The sequence below is a fragment of the Lonchura striata genome, chromosome 1A (assembly GCF_050655825.1).
Source record: "Lonchura striata isolate lonStrDom1 chromosome 1A, ASM5065582v1, whole genome shotgun sequence".
In the NCBI taxonomy this organism is placed as follows: domain Eukaryota; kingdom Metazoa; phylum Chordata; class Aves; order Passeriformes; family Estrildidae; genus Lonchura; species Lonchura striata.
The window spans coordinates 6,684,967-6,702,719 of record NC_140741.1 but is presented as its reverse complement, the minus strand read 5'-3'; the positions used below and the strand labels follow the sequence as shown (position 1 = coordinate 6,702,719).

The following is a 17,753-nucleotide window of genomic DNA, read 5'->3' as shown; positions in this document are numbered from 1 at the left end:
GTTCATGTGCCACATAAATGATTTATGATTGCAAAGGTGGACAGATTTAATGCCCAAATTAATCCTTCACACCTTCACCTACTTCTGACTCCAATTATTTATTTTTATCTGTTTTTTCTCCTATTCAGTTTGTCTTCCTCTCCAGTTCCTTTTTGGTGATGCAACAAGTTCTGACCTTAAGTAATTTCAAATCAATATGAATCACATATATTTTAGCTTTTTGAAGTCAGAGATATGTTTTAATACTTGCTGATTTCAAGTTTTTAAGACTGTTAAACCTAGAGCACACATTTTAAGTAGCTAGTTTTTCCATAGCCTGTGTGGAGGAAGGTTTTTGGTTTTAATTATTTTTTTTCTGTCAGTGTGGTCTTAAAACACTATTTACCTTCTGCAGAAGTAAGTCTAAATAAGTTTAATTCTGCCCAGCAGGACCAATCATCCTAATTGTTACCATTACAAAAACAGTAAGGCTGTACAGAAGAAAAACACCATTATGTGTGAACCTGATGCATAAATAGATTAGAAAAATTTACCAGTAATACACTTGTCTGAAAAATCTTTGGATTTTGGGTTTGTTTCTCTCCTTCTGGAACAGGTTGGTCTACCCCCATTTCTGATTCTAGATATGTTTATGGATGGATGTGGCTCTGGTTTAATAGAGCATTCCACCTGCTGTGAGGGAGGCAGGAAAGAGAATGAGCAATGAGCAATGTGAAGGTAATGATACCAAATTATTCAGATTAGTAAAGAGAGGGCCTGGTGAAACTGGAGATTATATATAAAATGAGTTTAACTGAAAAACAGTACTAATGTCATACATATTACAGTATCCATTTTCACAGAGCAATTATAATTCAGAAAATTGTCTAGTGGTTTGAAGTGTGTGCTAGCAGTTGAAAAAGCAGAAATTATTAGAAAAATAATATATAGCAAATAGGATAAAAATAATTAATCCACTGTATAATTCAGTGATTTGTATGTATCTTGAATAATGCATATTTTGTTTATTTTGTGTTGAAATGGCTGTAGCATTCCAAAGGGTTGTGGGAGAATAAAATGGATGGTAGAAAACAAGAATCAGGTTCAGTGGCAGCAGTAGCCAAACCAGAATTTTACACTTTGGAAGAAGGATCCTTCACTTTGGATGGAAGGGAGTTGTGTTAAAATATCTGTCAAATTAAAGACGGGAAGCCATGGAAAGGCCACTGAAGAAGCTAGCAGTGATCAAAACAGGTGCCTGAGGAATATAAATTTACCATGTATTTAGTGGTGCTTTCCAGTTTTTCTGTGGCCTCAGCACATTTGCAGCTCATGGATTTCCGAAGTTGGACACAGATTACAGACGTTTAATGAACTTCAGAATACTTAAAACAGGTTTGGGCCATGTTTCATAAATCTGACATTTGATTCAGTTCTGGTTCTGAACCTTGGATTCTTCCTCCTACTTCTTGTGTAGGAAATACCCAACTGCATTTTTTTTTTTTTTTAATTTCACAATGTATGTTAGTGGTTCATTCCACGTCAGTGTGTAGCTCTGACACAGTGGGCAGAAGTACATGGCATTACTATCATTAATAGGAGTAATCTAATCTTAAAAAATTATGGAAAATAGGGCAAAAGTACACACAGAATTATGTAAGAGTACAGGTACCTTGGATGAATCAATAGTCATTATTATCTGTAGTCAGAGATAGAGTAAATTGCTGTGAAATTTCTTGGCCAAAATGTACTCAGAGGTTTGGAGAACATGCTGGAAAATACCACATTTTTCCCGATTGTTCACATGCTTTGCAGACAAGTTCCTGCTCTGAATTGAAACATATCTGGACTAGTTATGGCTACTCTTGTATTAAACATGGTGATATTCTCTCCAGGAGTATCACTTTTAACTGAGGGTATAGTTGTACACCTGTTTATGGCTAGTACAGTCCGTGTGGGATTTTGTTTGTACTGTCCCACCTTTTATTTCCTGGTTACACTTTGTCCACAGCAGCTCAGACTCAGGCTGGGAGGGGATCAGTCACCACTCACTGATCCTTCTGAGCGGCGAGGCCCAGCAGCAGCGTTCCTATTCATCAGGTAAATCTTAGTCTAAAAAGCTTGAAAAGGGGATGAAATACCTCAGGATCACAGAGTGAGCTGAGTTGGAAGGGACCCCTCAGGATCAGGAGTCCAGCTGGCCGTGCACGGACCCCCCCAACAACCCCGCCCTGTGCAGCCCTGAGAGCGCTGCCAAGTGCTTGGGGCAGCCTTGGGGCTGTGGCCATTCCCCGGGAGCCTGCTCAGTGCCCGACACCTTCTGGGGGAAGAACCTTTCCCGAATCCACCCTAGCCCTGTCCTGGCACAGCTCCAGCCGTGCCCTGGCTCTGTCCCAGAGGCCGGGGCTGCCCCTCCTCCCTCGCAGGGAGCAGCGAGCTCTCCCCTCGGCCGCCTCCAGCCGAACAGACCCCAGCGGCCTCGGCTCCTCCTCATTCCCCTCACGGCCCTTTACCCGGCTTACACAAACATAAAACGCTCCCGGTCGTGTCACTTAATGAACTTTAAGTTTTCCTGAGTATCATGATCTACCTTTGGATCAATTCCATTCTCTGAATGCTGCCTCTTAAAGGACCTTAAGGAGTTGTACTTATCTCTGCCCGGAGTCTGAACAGATTTTATTGGCAGTAGTTCCGATAATTCACCAACAGGCCCAGCTCTTGGCTTGCCCCATCATTGGAGCACTTTGCTCAAACAAAGCATACGTTTGATTTATTATGGAAGTCAAGGGGTTTTTAGGGGATTTTTGGGGTAAACTTGCAGGCAGTGCATGGCAATGTGGAAAGCAAACTGGCCCAGTGCCTCTGAGCAGCAAGGGAGATCGAGCCTGGGCTGCTCCAGCCAGGCTGCAGTCATTTCTGAACTTTTTTTCTTTTTTTTTTTTTTTTCTTTTTTTTAAATTTTAATCTAGGTAAATCCTTAATTTAGCCAGCAACAGGCCATGCTGTAAACTGATTTATTCCTCATCCCCCCTGAAGCAGCTGGGGAACGGACTGCACTTTGAGCAGCACAGTGTTACCTCCCTGGCTGAAGGGTAGGTTTAAATAGTTTACCAAGCTTATCTCGATCCACAAGGCAAGTCCTCATCCTGTCCCTTCACACACAGTTCCACGTTGTGAGTACGATGTTGATGTAAACAATCCTTTTTGTATGTGCATATAATGTGTGGTGCAAAGGCTGCTCACAGCAGTCTTAGTGCAGCTAAACTCAATTGCAAACCTCATTTCCCCAAGGGCTCCCTGGCTTTTTTCCCATACTCAAAGGGCCAGAAAAAAACAAGTCTCAAAGTAAAATGTTCAATTACATTCATTAGCTGATCTCTTGCCACTTATTAAAAGTGGAAGAATGGCACCTGAAAGGAGGGCAACAGTGGCATTCTGGGGGAAGAGTGAGTGATTTTAATGTCAGAAAAGCAAAGTAACACATCAAATGGTTATTTGTATAGACCAGGGCATCATCTCCCTAAGGTTGTGTTCAACTGGTAAATGGCAAAGGACTGCATACAGGCTATTTTCCTGCTCTTCTCAGCACCATAACTTCTGTGTCTTTGTGCAAAATCAGTAGGCGTTGATGCCAGTTTGCACAAAGCAGGTATGAAATGAAATGAAATGAAGTTAAATGAAATGAAATGAAATGAAATGAAATGAAATTAAATTAAATTAAATTAAATTAAATTAAATTAAATTAAATTAAGTTAAGTTAAATGGCTGCCTGGCAAGTGTGAAGTGTGTGGCTGAAGGGAGATGCGTGTTGATGAAACAAGGTTGTTTCTGTACCTCAGAAACAACACACCCAGGAGAGGAGCTTCTCTCACACACAGGAGCTGTGTTCTGCCTTAGAACTGTGTGGTTGGGCAGAACAGTCCCTGGGTTGTGGACATAGACAGCTGATTCTTGAAAAACCTGTTTTATCAGGGCAGAGCAAATAAATAAGTGCTGTTTTGATCAAGCTGTCTCCAAGTTGTGGTTTGGTTTTGTTGCTCAAGGAGGGGAAAGTAAAATAATTCTCATCAAAACACTGGAAACAGGAATTTTGCAGGAAGAAAATAAAATGGAAAATAAACACATTTACAGTTGCTCAACATGAGGTGCTGAAATTTATTTGGATTTGTATCAGTTGCATTTAAAACACAAAGACTCTCTGGTACCTAATCCAGAAATAAGTTACATCAGAGAACTATATAGTGTTAGAAAAGAAAAGAAAAAAAAAGACTTTTGTAAACAGACTTCAGATCTTCAAATGCTGCAGTTTTCAACTTAATTATCAATAACAGTGTCCAATAAGATAGGCACTTCCAAATCATGGTGTATCACAGGAGTAACTCTGGGGTCAAATTTTTGGTAACTTTCCTACAATGTGTTTTTATTTTTCTTATACATTCAGTTTCTTGCAAGTTTGTTTTTTGTTTTTCTCTTCATATTATCTTGGGTAAAATTCCTAATTCAGGCTTATAACGTCTGTTCATATCCCCTTGGAGCAAAGAAAATAAATAAATGATGAAATAGATTTGGTTGTCATACCAAGGTCTGACACCTGACTCTGTGAAACCATTTACACCTGCCCTCTGAGAACTGAGTTCAATTCTGACACTGTCAGAACTTTCCTGCTCTCAACAACCCCATGTTTACAGTCCTTCCTATTGGAAGCATTATAAACTGATGGGAGCAGCCATTCAGAACTTCCCACCAACTGGTCTGTGTATGTTTGTTGATAACTGGATATTATTCTTCACGGGCACTCAGCACTCGTAGATGAAACTGTCTGCCATCTTGCTGAGTTTCATTTTCTCATTAAATATCTCCTGAAACCTAATGTTCTGCTTTGGAGTGAAGTAGTTCTTCCAATCACCAACAGCACCTAGGAAAGCAGGAACAAAAAGAACAGTGAAGTGAGCAATATGTGGAGCAGAAAATGACTTTAAAACAGCCTGGTTTTGTTAATGTTGTAGTTGGCACAGATATTAATATATTCTTAACCACAGTCACTGTGGCAGGTCAGGATCAGAATTGTTCTGGTGAGACTCTGGTGGAAGGATCTGGATCATCATCCATGAACCCTCATCCTCAGAGCTGATTAGTGCCAGCAACACAAGTGGTGGGGGGAGAACAGCAGCTTTCCAAGGTGGAATTAGAGCTCCCAGTGCTCTGGGCAGAGGGACATCTTGCCATGCATTAGCTGAATGTAGTTAAAGGTCTCTGCCTGGGTTTTTTCACAAACAGTAGAAGAAATTGTAGAATCACAAAATGGTTTGGGATGGAAAGGACCTTATTGACATCCAGTTCCAACCCCCCTGCCATGGGCAGGGACACTTTCCACTATCCCAGGCTGCTCTGAGCCCCATCCAACCTGGCCTTGGACACTGCCAGAGATCCAGGGAAAGCCACAGCTTCTCTGGGCACCCTGTGCCAGGGGCTCACCACCCTCACAGGGAAGAATTTCTTCCTCATATCCAATCTAACCCTCCCCTTGATCTCTTCGGAGCCATTCCCCCTTGTCCTGTCACTCCAGGCCCTTGTACAGAGTCACTCTACTGGATGGTCTTGTAAATAGTCAAAAAATTCATAGATTCATAAAGCATTTTTGGGGGAAAGGGACCTTTACAGGTAATCATAGTCCCCATCTAAACTTATTTAATAAGTGGTAGCCAAAAAGCCACTGACAAAAAAAGATTCCTAGAAAAGGAGCCCAGAATGGCCTGACATATTAATCCCATACACCTGCTCCTAAATTCTGGGAATTTTTATGGATGAGATGTCCAGCTACTTAAGTGGGCAGTTAAATACTTCTGGGTGGTCACACGGGTGAGCACAAAAGTATTTAAACTGTTATCCAGATCAAGCAAAAAGGAAATTGTTCTTTAAACTGGTACATTTTTATGAGACAATGCTTATAGTTTCCCCCCATGTTCATGCTCTAAATATTCTGCATCCCAAAACTGACTAAAATAATCATCTCATTTTCTGATTAAAATAGCATTCAGTCTTAAAGGACAGGAAAAGAGAGCTTGAAGTATAATATATACGTATGAATCTTCTGTAAACTGCCTGAAACTAGCTAAACATCTGGGATTAGTGTAGGAACTACTTGGAAATGAAAATGTTGGGATTTTTCTAAATTTTCATCATATCTATCGAAGTTCACTGACTGAGAAAAATGCATCTCTTTTTTTTGTTTGTTTCTTTTTATTGACAGATTATATGTCACCATTTGTTTCTGCTGACTGGTAAAACCATTGTGAATTAACGGAAGGTAACATTTCTCTGTTTATTAACTGAAACAACTCTTAAACTGTCAATTGTTGTTCAAAAATTTACTAAATCAAAATAATCAAAATTCATGTAAAACCAGTGGGTTTGACTGACTTGTTATCCAAACCTGTGGAAGCTTCTGAAATGCCAGGAGCAAGAAAACAGCTCCTGAGGGTATTTTAAAATCACATGTGAGCTAAGAACTGTGGAAAATTTCCAAAGGTCTGGAAGTTACCTATGACCATTCTTTTGTTATTGTTGTTGTTGTTGCCAGAATATTCCTTCCTCAGGAATATTTCAGTAAGATAACAGGTGATAAGAGCAGTCTCATTCAGAAGGAATGTGTCTGGCAGTTTCTTATTCTACTCAACTAAGTGACCTTGGCAGGTGGTATCAGAGAAACAAGTTTTAAAACACTGAGGTTAGATTAAAAAAAAAAAAGATAAAGAGTAATGCTGGGTGAACCTTTCCTTTTGGCTCAACAGCTCTCACAGATCAATATTAGTCAGGCTGTAGTTCAGACTCCTCTGTGCTTCTCTAGTACAAGTCTGAATTTGCAGCCAGAGAAGTTAGGAAGTGATTTTTAAGTGGGCTTCAGATCGAAGAAACCTGCCATCACTTCCCAGGGCTGACCCAAAGACTCCAGGAAAGATCTGCACTGCAGTCTTTGTCTGGATTCCCACTCCTTCTGCCGTGTTAGGCACAAAGGAATTTACCTTTTCGGAAAATCAGCTTCCTGTTGGATGTCAGGGCACACACAGTGTGACTGGGGTCGCTGTTCTCCTTTTCTGTGTCATTCTTCATCTCTAAGAATGAGGACTTCCTGCAGATGTCTTGGATATCATTGTCACTGACATTTAAACTCAGGAACAAACAGATTTCCTTTACAACCTTAGGGAGATCCTGAGGTATAAGAAAAATATAGCTTTTATGTTTCTGGGCTGATTATCAAACTTTTGGCTGATTATCAAACTTTTGGCTGATTATCAAACTTTTAACTGATTTGAAAATGATCCCTTTTATTACATAATGAGTTTGTCACACATTTATTTGCTTTCAAGCAAAGCTAAATATGTCATTGGATTGTGCAGATGACAGGTACAGTAGACCTGATTCCCCTCTTAGCCATACTCACAGAAATTAATAAATACAGAGTATGTCATATCACACACAGTCACATTGTCAATTTTACCCCAAGCTTCAGATAAAATATTCTCTTGTCTCTCAGAATTTCTTCCCTGGAAACAGAGGAATACTCAAAGTCCAGGTCCATGTAGCGAATTTCACTTGATGTGCTATATCTAGATATATAACCAGTGACTCAGCATCCAAAATGGTTTGCTTATATTCCTAGTAGTTGAATTTTTTGCCCTCCAAAAATTGAACAAACCTATTTTCATGGAGATACTAGAAAGTGTATTCTATTCACCTAAAAATTCATTCTCTGAAAGCTAAGGTATGTAGATATTTTACTTTTTCCTTTTTAAGAACAGTGAAATTTTTCCCTAACGCTCCAGTCTCTAATTTTTTTTTAATTGGGAACACAAGTCCCAAATGTGAGTAGTTCTGTTGTCTTACATCACCTTTTGAAAATTTCACCTGAAATGTCAGACATAGCTAATTAATGTGTGGTCCTCAATAAATGTCCTTGGTTGGTCTTTCCATAGGACAAAAAAGGGGTACTTAAAATTCTGCCTGAGCCTGAGGAAAATTGTCTAGTATGAGTCCCATTCCTGCATCTAAGAAATGCATCTCTCCCAAAATTTGATATTTATATACCTTGTGTAGCCAGAATTATTTAATTAATACTAAATTCCATACAAATAAAAATATGCCCAAAGATACATGTTCACATTTTCTGTCTTTCTCCTTTTTCATTATAAATTCCTCTTTGATGTTTTAATGATGCTAATTTACAAGTAATGCCTTTTGCACCAAAAGCAGAGAGAATATTTACCTTCTTCATATCTTCATAGAACAGAAAGAGGATGTTGTTCTCATCTTCATGTTCTTCCCAGCTTAGGAAATGATCAAACCAGGATCCACAGACAACTGAAAGGAAAACCCATGCAAAAGACATTCGGAAAAACTTTATTCATAAATAACTGTGATGCTACCTCACACATTTAGGGGAATAATTTTTATCCATAATCCTCTATAATCCTCAGTTCTTTGTGTCAAGTGATGCAAATTTACAGAAGTAACTTCCAAAGAGGTTTCCATTCTTGTTGGAATTTGTTTTCATACCAGATACTATTCTGAGATATGATTCTGTAGTGGAAGCAAGCTCCAGATCTAAGGCAAAGCCAATAATGAAGTAAAATGTACCGGCCTAACAAGATGTGAACATCTCACAGATTACTGACTGCCTGACTGTGGTCACAGAGATATGATCACCTCAGCAGGGGATGAAATGAACAGGCTGGCAAATGGAGCACACTGTGTTTACTTCTCTTTCATCCCAGCAGAAGGGAATCTGTATAGTTTTTAAATGCTGAAGAAGAATTGCTTAAAGAACTCACGCAAATGCCTCATTCAGCCGGTGACACAGATAGAAGGGTTTGTAGCTGATTTGTTTTGTCTGAATGCCCCATTTGCTAAACCATGGGAACACAGCTAAATTTCAGATTTCTTTTAAAAACCAAAATTCTGACCTCTCCATTTCAAAGGCAAGTTGAAAACCTCTTGCAGGGCAATGAGAAGAGGCCTGAACAGGGAAAGCTCAGCCAGCCAGTCTCAGCCAGAAATGTCACTTTGCTTTACAACCAATACCACCAGAAAATTCTAATCTTGTAATGGGCATCATTTTGGTCACAAACTGTGAGTTGTAATTAAGTATAAATTATAGTTAATAGCTATAATTAAGCTGAATGTTCCAGTCTGGAGCTGTCTCCAGCACATAAAGCAGTTTCTATGTGCAAGGCATGTGTGCTCCACAGTGTGCAATCTGCTTCCCTGGCCAGCTACTCTGGGGATGTGGCCAGTGATAGCACAGTCCTGGTGGCTTCAGGAGAGACTTAGAGACTCCATGGAATTCATTACACTTGTCCCTGTGTGTCCTAACCCTTGTTTTGAACTGATATTAATTCTGCGAGAGTACTGCAGGATTTGGATCAAGCAGCGCAACCTTGAAATATTTCTTCTGGGAGCAAAAATTACCACCTTTCCCTCTACATCACCTCTTACCTAAATTTCTCTTTAACCAACATAGTTATCTATTTATGCCACACAGAAGCACTTGGAAAATAGAAGGTGGCTAATAATTTCTGGGGAAATAGGAGATGCTTTAAAAATTTAATAATTGAAGCACAGAATGCTTCAGATTGGAAGAGACCTTAAAAATAATTTAGTATTTAGTTCCAACTGCCATGGGCAGGGACACGTTCCACCAGAGCAGGTTGCTCAGAGCTCCATCCAACCTGGTCTTGAATAGAATCCTCTTTCCTTTTTTGCACTATTGTACATTCTGAGTTGATACGAAATGAGCCAAGATCCTGCAAATCACTGAAGCATGAGCCTTAGGGCTGCTTTGGACTCAGAACACCAGATCTGAGCCAAAGCCTGGAGGAGTCAGTAAACAAATCGACTCCTGGAGCTCTGATAGGAGCCTGTGATGACTGCAGCGGTACTTTTCTTTCGGGGTTTTCAAGGTGATCAATCATTATTGCTGTTATCACCACTGTGGTGACACATGTCCTCAAAGGAGTAATAAAACACTAAATATGGGAGTGGACAACGTGAACAAGGTCCTGTTGCCAGCTGCCATCCCACCACTCCTAAAAAATCTCCCTCTTGTCCTTGGTCTTTGGACCCCATTTCTGAGACAGCAGAAGAGTGTATGCACTTAGGGAGAGTGTGTGCAGAAGGGCTTTAGGAACAGCAGGCTCCCTTGCTGGGCTGCCCAGGGCTGTCTCCCAGCCTGGAGAAGACACCAGACCTGCAGTCAGAGCTGTCCCTGCAGCCTGATGACAGTCCCCTCCCATGCTCTGTCACCAGCCATGGCCCTGCTCACCCAGGGTAGCAAAGAGCAGCAAAACCCTGCAAAGGGCTGTGCTGGAATGATGCAGCTGCTTCTCAGAATGATTCCTTGCAGGGCTGAAGAGAGCATCCTATTATTTGCTCTTGTTTAGCTTGGCATTAGGATTTATCCCCACCAACCCCATATGAATAAGGAGTTCAATAAGGAGTTTTCACACAGTTCAAATTACTTAAGTTTTTCTGTGCATAACAAACTCACGTGAACTGCAAGGAGAAAACATTTATCCTTACCATTGCCTTTTAAGAACAGGTCAAAGAAAGCAGTCCAGGTGTCTACGGTGGGAAGGTTTGGGTTATCCCTGTAGTAATGAAACATGGAAACTGCAGTGTCTTTTGGATTTCTGCTGATGTAGATCATCTGTAAATGAAGAAAATGTAGTTATTAATGATATATCCTCCCTTTATTTTAGAGGAGCTCTGTGTGTAAATAGAGCATTGTCACAGGCAGTTTGCAGTGTCAAAACCCTTTCCTTTAGGATTCCTCCTTCGGTGACCATGCCATTAAATCAGAAATCTCTTCTTAGTAAGGAATCCCTCATGATTAGTAAACAATTCCATGTGGACAGAGGTGTTTTTGCCCCAGCTGGGTAATGTTTATGTTTTATGAAAGAGCCTGTGTTAACTTTAACCTTGAGTCACTATATTATCTCATATATCTCACATATGAAAGCATTTACTATTTAACATTCAAAGGACAGCTGTAAAATGTAAATTTTGGCCTTTCATTCAAATCAGCTTCGTCCCAAAAGTCTGGGTCTGACGGATCCTGAAATTTTTGACTTTGAATACAAAATCTGAGACCCAGAGCTTATTTTTTAAAGATCTCCCACATTAGCATGGGAGAAACTGGTTTAGTAGGTGTCCCTGCTCATGGCATGGGGGTTGGAACAAGATTATATTTAAGATTTCTTCCAATCCAGGTGATTCTGTGATTCTATGAACTCAAAACTGTGCTCTGAATCTGCCTCCCTCATCTCATTTCTCCTCTGTTTGCCCAATACCTTTATGGGCTCTTCAGAAAGCTCCAGAAGGAGGGTCAGAGCACCTTTAATCCCAGAGCAGCCTGTAAGTAGCCAAGATTTTCTAAGAGTGTAGGAAAATTGAGGTAATGAGAACACCCCAGTTACTAATGAGAGACTTCTGATTGAAAGATGTTGATGTCTTATTTTGTCTGGTGCCTGGTGTAAAAATCACTCCATGGGAGCACCTTCAACTGGTGGTCAGCTGTGTCACCAAAATTCACAGCAAAACACTTCTAAAAACTGTGAATCATTCAAAAATTACTAAGGATTAACAGGACAAAACAGATACCTAGTAGACTTTCTATTTACTGCTTTGATATATTTTTTGCCTTACCTTGCATTTCTTTTTCTTAAAATTTGGAGGCAACATGTTGTAGTCTAAGTGTGTTGGGATGATTCTCTTTGATGAGAGTTTATTCAGCTCCTCCAGTCGAGAAATATCTCCAAATTCAATAGGAGATGTTATTGTGACTTGAGTATTGTAAAGCTTTGCCAGAACTCCTGCAAGCCAGTGAGTGCCTACAGAAAAGTAATTTTAAGTAAACAAAACAAGCAACAAGAAAAAGAAAAGTATTAATATTTAATACTGTGAAACATGCATTTTTCATATAGAAACACCTTGCTAGTGAACAAGTTAGATTTCTAATCCCACTGATTCAAGAAACTTTATATGACTAAATGATCCCCTTGGCTCTAAATATATAAACACTGAAAAATTTAGGGCTGTATCTGAATTGCAATGTTAATATTGGTACCAAAACCATCCCATTAGACAAACTGCTGTCAGCTGAGAGGTGTCTCTATTGTTTTTATAATTTATTTTAGCATAAACTATTTGTTTGGGGTTTTTTTCCTTGCAGTAACTTGAGTCTGTATATTTCTGAAAGTATTGATTGAGCTTCCCCTGAATGCATGCTCCTCTGCCCAAGAGAGGTGGGTGGAGAGAGGGTAAGAAATTAATAAATCTACAGCCAAGAAACACACAAATAACTTCATACAATTCTTGACTTGCTCATAATTGAATGTAAAAAATTCTCAAAAAAAATCTTTCAAGTACAGATTCTGATCTGTAAGGTAAGGAATATACATTTGTTTTCCAACATGAAAACACCTGTGATTATTTTCAATTACAGAATCAAAATATAGGGAAATGACCCATATTTCTTGTAATACGAACATTTACTGACAGAATAATACATTCACATACTTAAACATCCTTTCCTGTTTCTTTCACACAGACATTTCCCAAGTAGTTTAAGCAGAGAACATAAAACACAAAATCAAGACTTCTTGCAATTAACATTAAAAACTAGAATTTACCAGATTTGGGATAGGAAACCAAAAGGACATCATCTTCTCTAGCATCAAAAGTATCCAAGGATTTTAAAAGCTCTGGAGAAGACCTGGTGGTAAAGGGAATCCCCTTAAATGTGTGTAGGAGATCTGCCTCGCTGGAGCTGGACATGGTTGCTTAAGTCTTGGGTTCCTGCAAATCAGATAACAGGGACAGGAGGAAGATTTAAATGTCACTTCTTAGTCAGGTGGTTGGAAGTTACAAACTGAGACTGAGCAGCCCAAACCTCATGCTTATGTACTTTACCACAATGCCCTATCAGATATTGATTTTTTTTCCCACGTAGTTGATAAGGTAACTGAAATATTGGAGCTAACTTAATAAATAACCAAAATGCTGAGTCATGAAAAATGCATCCCATTTGTCATTTATTGGCTCTCCAGATAAAGAAATGAGGTAATGGTCAATATGTAATTCTGAAAAAGAATGAAAATTAACATTACATTAAAATATGCTTAATATGATTATTCTTTAAGTTATACTTTGTTGGAAAATATTCTTACCTTCCAAGGTGAAAGCTGCATCTCAAAATAATGTTGATTATTACAGAAACAATGTCTTATTTTATGTGAATGACATTTTCTTTTCATTTTATCAACTATACAACAGCTTGAAATTTCAAAAGTGCAAATTGATTCAAAGTGCTTGAGTCTTGTGAGGCACAATCATTTTTTAAGATGTTATATGTCTCAGTAAGAAGAATATAAGCAACAAAAATCCTAAAATGAAAATAGATATTTAATAGATATTTAACATTGCTTTTAATCTTGTGTGTTTCATGACTAGAAGTGGTTGAAGATTTTTAAACCTTTCCACAGAATATGCAGATTCATCAACACAAAAGTCACTTTCAGGAAAGGGCCAGTTCTCCATCTGTTTTAAACTGTTTGGGTTTGTTGGTTTTTTTTTTATTTGAATCTGTGGAAGTTATCATTAATATTTTTCAAACTGAAAACTTCACTTTTGTTTAATGTGACCTTAAGCAATGTGAATGTATCAGAGTAAAATAAATAGCTCAGTTATGAACTAAAATATTTTAGAATATTTAATATTTTCAATTTTCCTTTCAATGGCCACAAATTAATTTACTCTTTTTTTACATTCCTTTCTTCAAAATCCACTAGCTTCACTATTCTTATTGAAAGACTTCTCCAATATATTCAGCCAAGGCCCTTCAATATTTTCAATTCAAAAACCTTCTTGGAAATCTTGGTTTAAAATTAAGCAATGCTTCAGGAATTTTCCAGCTTTACCAATGTTCTTTTTTTATCATAAATAACAACTTGGGTTTGGTCAGAGGAGCTGATTCCCAGATGTACTCCCACGAGCCCTGATGAGAAGTCAATAAACAGCTGAGCAGCCAGGATTGCTCACAAGGACTAATGACACCAGCTTCTGTGCTTGCATATTTCTTATCCAATCTCCAGAAAAGCCAGCAATGTAAAATTTATTTCCCCCACTGTCTTTCCTTCCTCAACCTCAAAGAGAAGTGATCTTCTCACCTGTAAAGTTGCCCTTAAACATTTATCACCTGCAAAGCATGGCCTGTGCCATCAGTAAACTCTGAATTCCACTCCTGCAGGGCCAGGTGGGGTTAAAAAGAATGGAAAATATGCTCTGGAAAGAAGTTCCCTATTGTGAAGGATGAGAGGTGATGGGGAATCTTTCCAGGGAGTCAGTGGGAGTACAAGAAACACTTGGATATTGGTGCTCAGGTAGGAATTAGGGAATCTTCCAGAGACATTCAACATTTTCCTCCTGTCCTCGGGCTGAACACGTAAGCCACTGCTTCATACCTTAAAGTGTGAATACTCAAAAATCTGCCTCTGTCAGCAGGTTTCACTTTGGTTACTTCAGGTATACAAATTATCTCCAAAGCATAAAAAAACCTGATCCTGTGTTATTCTGAATCTGCACATTAATCTGAATATGCAGAGAGAGAGATTTCCAAGGTTGGTTTTGCAAGTCGTCATTCCAGTTAAAGGCAAGTAGCACAAGCTAGTAAAACTTTACTGCCTTGACCTGGCAGAAGTAATCTCATTGTAAAATGTTTTGCATACTTACCATGCTTATTCTCTTTCATTTCCTCCTTCATTCTTGCAATGTTTTGAATCAGCACATTTGCCTCATCTAGTGACTTGAACCTCAATTAATCATTCACAACAGAAATTGCTAAGGTGTAAAACAGAAGCAATACAGTAGCCAGGAAAATTCCAGTTCTTTTACGTCATTTCAGCTGATTTTTGTAGTAGCTTTTCTTTTATGCATGTGTAATGGCAATCCAAGGGAAATTAAACTGAAATTTTTCCTCCCCAAATGCTGCCTGTATTTGGAAAATAAGGCCTATCCCTGCAAGGGAACAATATCCTGAAGTGCAACAGCTTAAGCAACAAGACAATATTTGGTACCTTGCAGGAAAAAGCTGTTATTAAAACCATGCTAACTACATTGCCATAAAAATACATTATTATAGCTACATTATAAAAAGACAGCACAGGTTTAAAGAAGACTGTGCCAAACCCTCCATCCAAGTGTGATTTTCTTCTTTATCAATATATATGTGTGTATATATGTATATATCCATACTGATGGAGTGCACAGGTTACCAGCAAGTTTCACAGGTATTTTCTTGCTGGAGAGCAGTGCCAAACTTAGATTTTGGGGATTCTTCATGATTTGAGACAAATGTAGCTGGGCAGCTGGACACTGCCTCAGTCCAGCTCCTCCTATCTACACGTCTGACTGACCTTCTCCCATCTATATCCTTGTTGAGTGCAAAATTTTTTTTTTAATGACTTTAAAATGTCATTAAAATGCCATTTGACTGTTCTGTTCTTGCCTCTGCCCTGCAAGCTCCAATTCAGACTCCCCATCTTCTTCTCTGATGAAAGGCACTATCTTCAGCTGAAGATTTCTCAGCTAAGGCCAGTCTGCTCCCCTCCAATCCCCTCTCAGGCAGCACATACTAAAGAGATACTGTGATATTGTGTAAATGTGCAGGCAAAGCCATGTGTTGTTTACACATGTTAAAATTTGGGTGTACATCCACAGGGTTCTGAGTGGTTTTAGGTAGCACTCTCAAGCATCAGGTTCCTTCTTTTTATTAAATGTCCTAAAGCTGTGAATTATTTCAGTGTTGTGCTAATGAATGAGTGGTAAAACTGATGTAGGCAAGAACTGAAATGCCTCCAGTTCATCATTGTTCCAGGTCTCATGAACCCACAGGTCCGTAAATGACAAAAGATTTCACTTCACCTGATGCACCTGGGAGTAGACTTTCCCTTGAAGGGTTTCAGTGAAATCCCTATTTATTTTAATGTTACAAATGAAGTGTCTTGTCTAAGTTTATGGCTATGTAATAGAGGTAGCCTGCAAAATCTTGGATGCAGCACGAGTGTTCAGAGCATTAGGGATGTTAGGGCACCTCAGTGTCTGGATGCTGACAATTTAGGAACTTCATCCTGTGCTCCTGTGTAGGTCTAATGAAATTCAGTTGCAGGATGAGTGTAGGGCTGCCACAACATATCAAGACTCTCTGCCTCAGTGTACTCTGAGCTGGTCACAGCTATCAGGGTGTGTGACTTAGCCAAGACTTCTTTACTGGAATGGGCTGTACTGGATCTCTGTACAACTTCCAACATCCAGCAGCAGTTCCCTTCCTGGTAGAGCTTCCCTGCAGCATCTGAGTGCTCTCAGAGAAGCCTCCCCTCATTAACCTATATCTCAGCCCTAATCAAGAGCTATGAGTTGACAGCTCTGATTTCAGAAATCTCTGACTCCACAGGCTGTGCGAGGCAGCCGTGCCTGTGCTTAGCCAATGCTCTGGAGGAAGCCAGCCCTGTGTGCCAAGTCATGTTTATGGCATGGCAGATGATAAAATTCCCTGACCTCCCTCCATCCCTCTTAGCACAAATCACTGCCCGTGGACGCGCCGTGCCTCGTGCACAGCGGATGCAGCTAATTAGAGCTATCACAGCAGTGCTGCCAGCAGAGCCCTGCCCTGGCAGAGGGTGGCACATCAGTGTCATCTCTCAGCTCACCACCATCTCTCCAGCCCCTGCCCTGCAGCTGCGCATGAGGACACCTCTGGGGCGTCAACACACACAGAATGAGGACATGAAGGGGAGGCAGGAGGACAAGAGGGCAGGAAAGGAAATCAGATGAGGATTTTAACCTACACTGGTCCAAAAAATGATGGTGCTGTGTGCATGCAGGGGGGCTAAGCCAGATAAGCCCTCTCCCTCGTCTGTCAGGGTGGGGTTGCCTAGGGGCATTCCTAGAGAATGAGAATCCAGGGAGCGAGGACAGGCCACAGAGGCCTGATTTATTTTCTGCTTATCTTTATGAGCTAATTGGCACAGGAATTAACTACGAAAACGAATGAGTCACCCTGTAATTGCTGGTGCACCAGCACTTCAAATGGCTCTAGGAACTTCATTGGTGACTTGAAATGGTTTCAACTTCTTTTGATTTGTCAGTGTAACTGGATAGAAATATTTTGAAGCACATATGCAATAGTAGGCTAAAGTATTCAATGGGGAACCAGAAAAATTCCAGAAAGAAAAGTCCTTTGATGTGTGTGTTTTTCAGAGATTTACACCATGCGGAGCATCACTGCACACAGCAAAAATGTCTGATAGCAAATGCTATCCTGCTGGTCTACATACTGCCCTTAAATTCAGCATCTAGCTGGACACAGCTACATCTTAAGATTATCCCTGATTTCAAGGTTCTTTAAGGTCTCTCAGTCTCAAGTTATTAGATATGAGCTGTAAAATGCTACAGGAAAATCAGGAGGTGATAGAGAGGAGCTGGGAAGGAAGTTGATTTTTCCTGGCCAGCACCAGTACAGCTCGATCTTGCTGAACTGTTAGTCACTCCTGAACAGACAAATTAATTCCAAAGTCCAAAAGGAATTTGTTTGGCTGCTATTTATAACACCTTTCTGTGATTTGTGATGGGAACAGCAATCAAATCTCAGGCCAGATCCAGACTGGATAGGTTAAACACAAGTTTCCTGTCAATTCTCTGCCTTTGTGTCATTCAGTGGCTGG

General features: G+C 39.8%; 2 protein-coding genes across 4 annotated transcripts in view; one reads left to right on the top strand and one right to left on the bottom strand.

Moving 5' to 3' along the window:
- Positions 1-83: 83 nt before the first annotated feature.
- Positions 84-17,753, top strand: part of TMEM52B (transmembrane protein 52B) — a 39,753-nt gene continuing 22,083 nt past the window's right edge. For 2 of the 3 annotated variants that reach the window (XM_085569647.1, XM_085569646.1), the window contains exon 1: positions 84-2,079. The gene's annotated coding sequence lies outside the window, so the exon portion shown is untranslated. Of the gene's footprint in view, positions 2,080-2,948; positions 3,072-17,753 lie in introns of all 3 variants that reach the window. The other variant, XM_085569648.1, reaches the window with a different exon arrangement.
- Positions 3,061-17,526, bottom strand: LOC110475204 (sulfotransferase 6B1). The gene is made up of 6 exons (XM_021539150.4): positions 12,666-17,526; positions 11,680-11,864; positions 10,555-10,681; positions 8,243-8,337; positions 7,002-7,188; positions 3,061-4,894 (listed from the first exon to the last, which is right to left on the bottom strand). Exons 1-6 carry the CDS (start codon positions 12,808-12,810, stop codon positions 4,776-4,778), a joined length of 858 nt encoding a protein of 285 aa, XP_021394825.2. The 5' UTR covers positions 12,811-17,526; the 3' UTR covers positions 3,061-4,775.

Excerpts from the sequence above, each read along its gene's own strand:
- LOC110475204 (XM_021539150.4), bottom strand. The coding sequence starts at position 12,810 with ATGTCCAGCTCCAGCGAGGCAGATCTCCTACACACATTTAAGGGGATT. Across the intron at positions 11,865-12,665 it reads GGTTTCCTATCCCAAATCTG|GCACTCACTGGCTTGCAGGA; the intron begins GTAAATTCTAGT and ends ACTTTTCTGTAG. Across the intron at positions 7,189-8,242 it reads TCTATGAAGATATGAAGAAG|GATCTCCCTAAGGTTGTAAA; the intron begins GTAAATATTCTC and ends CTTATACCTCAG.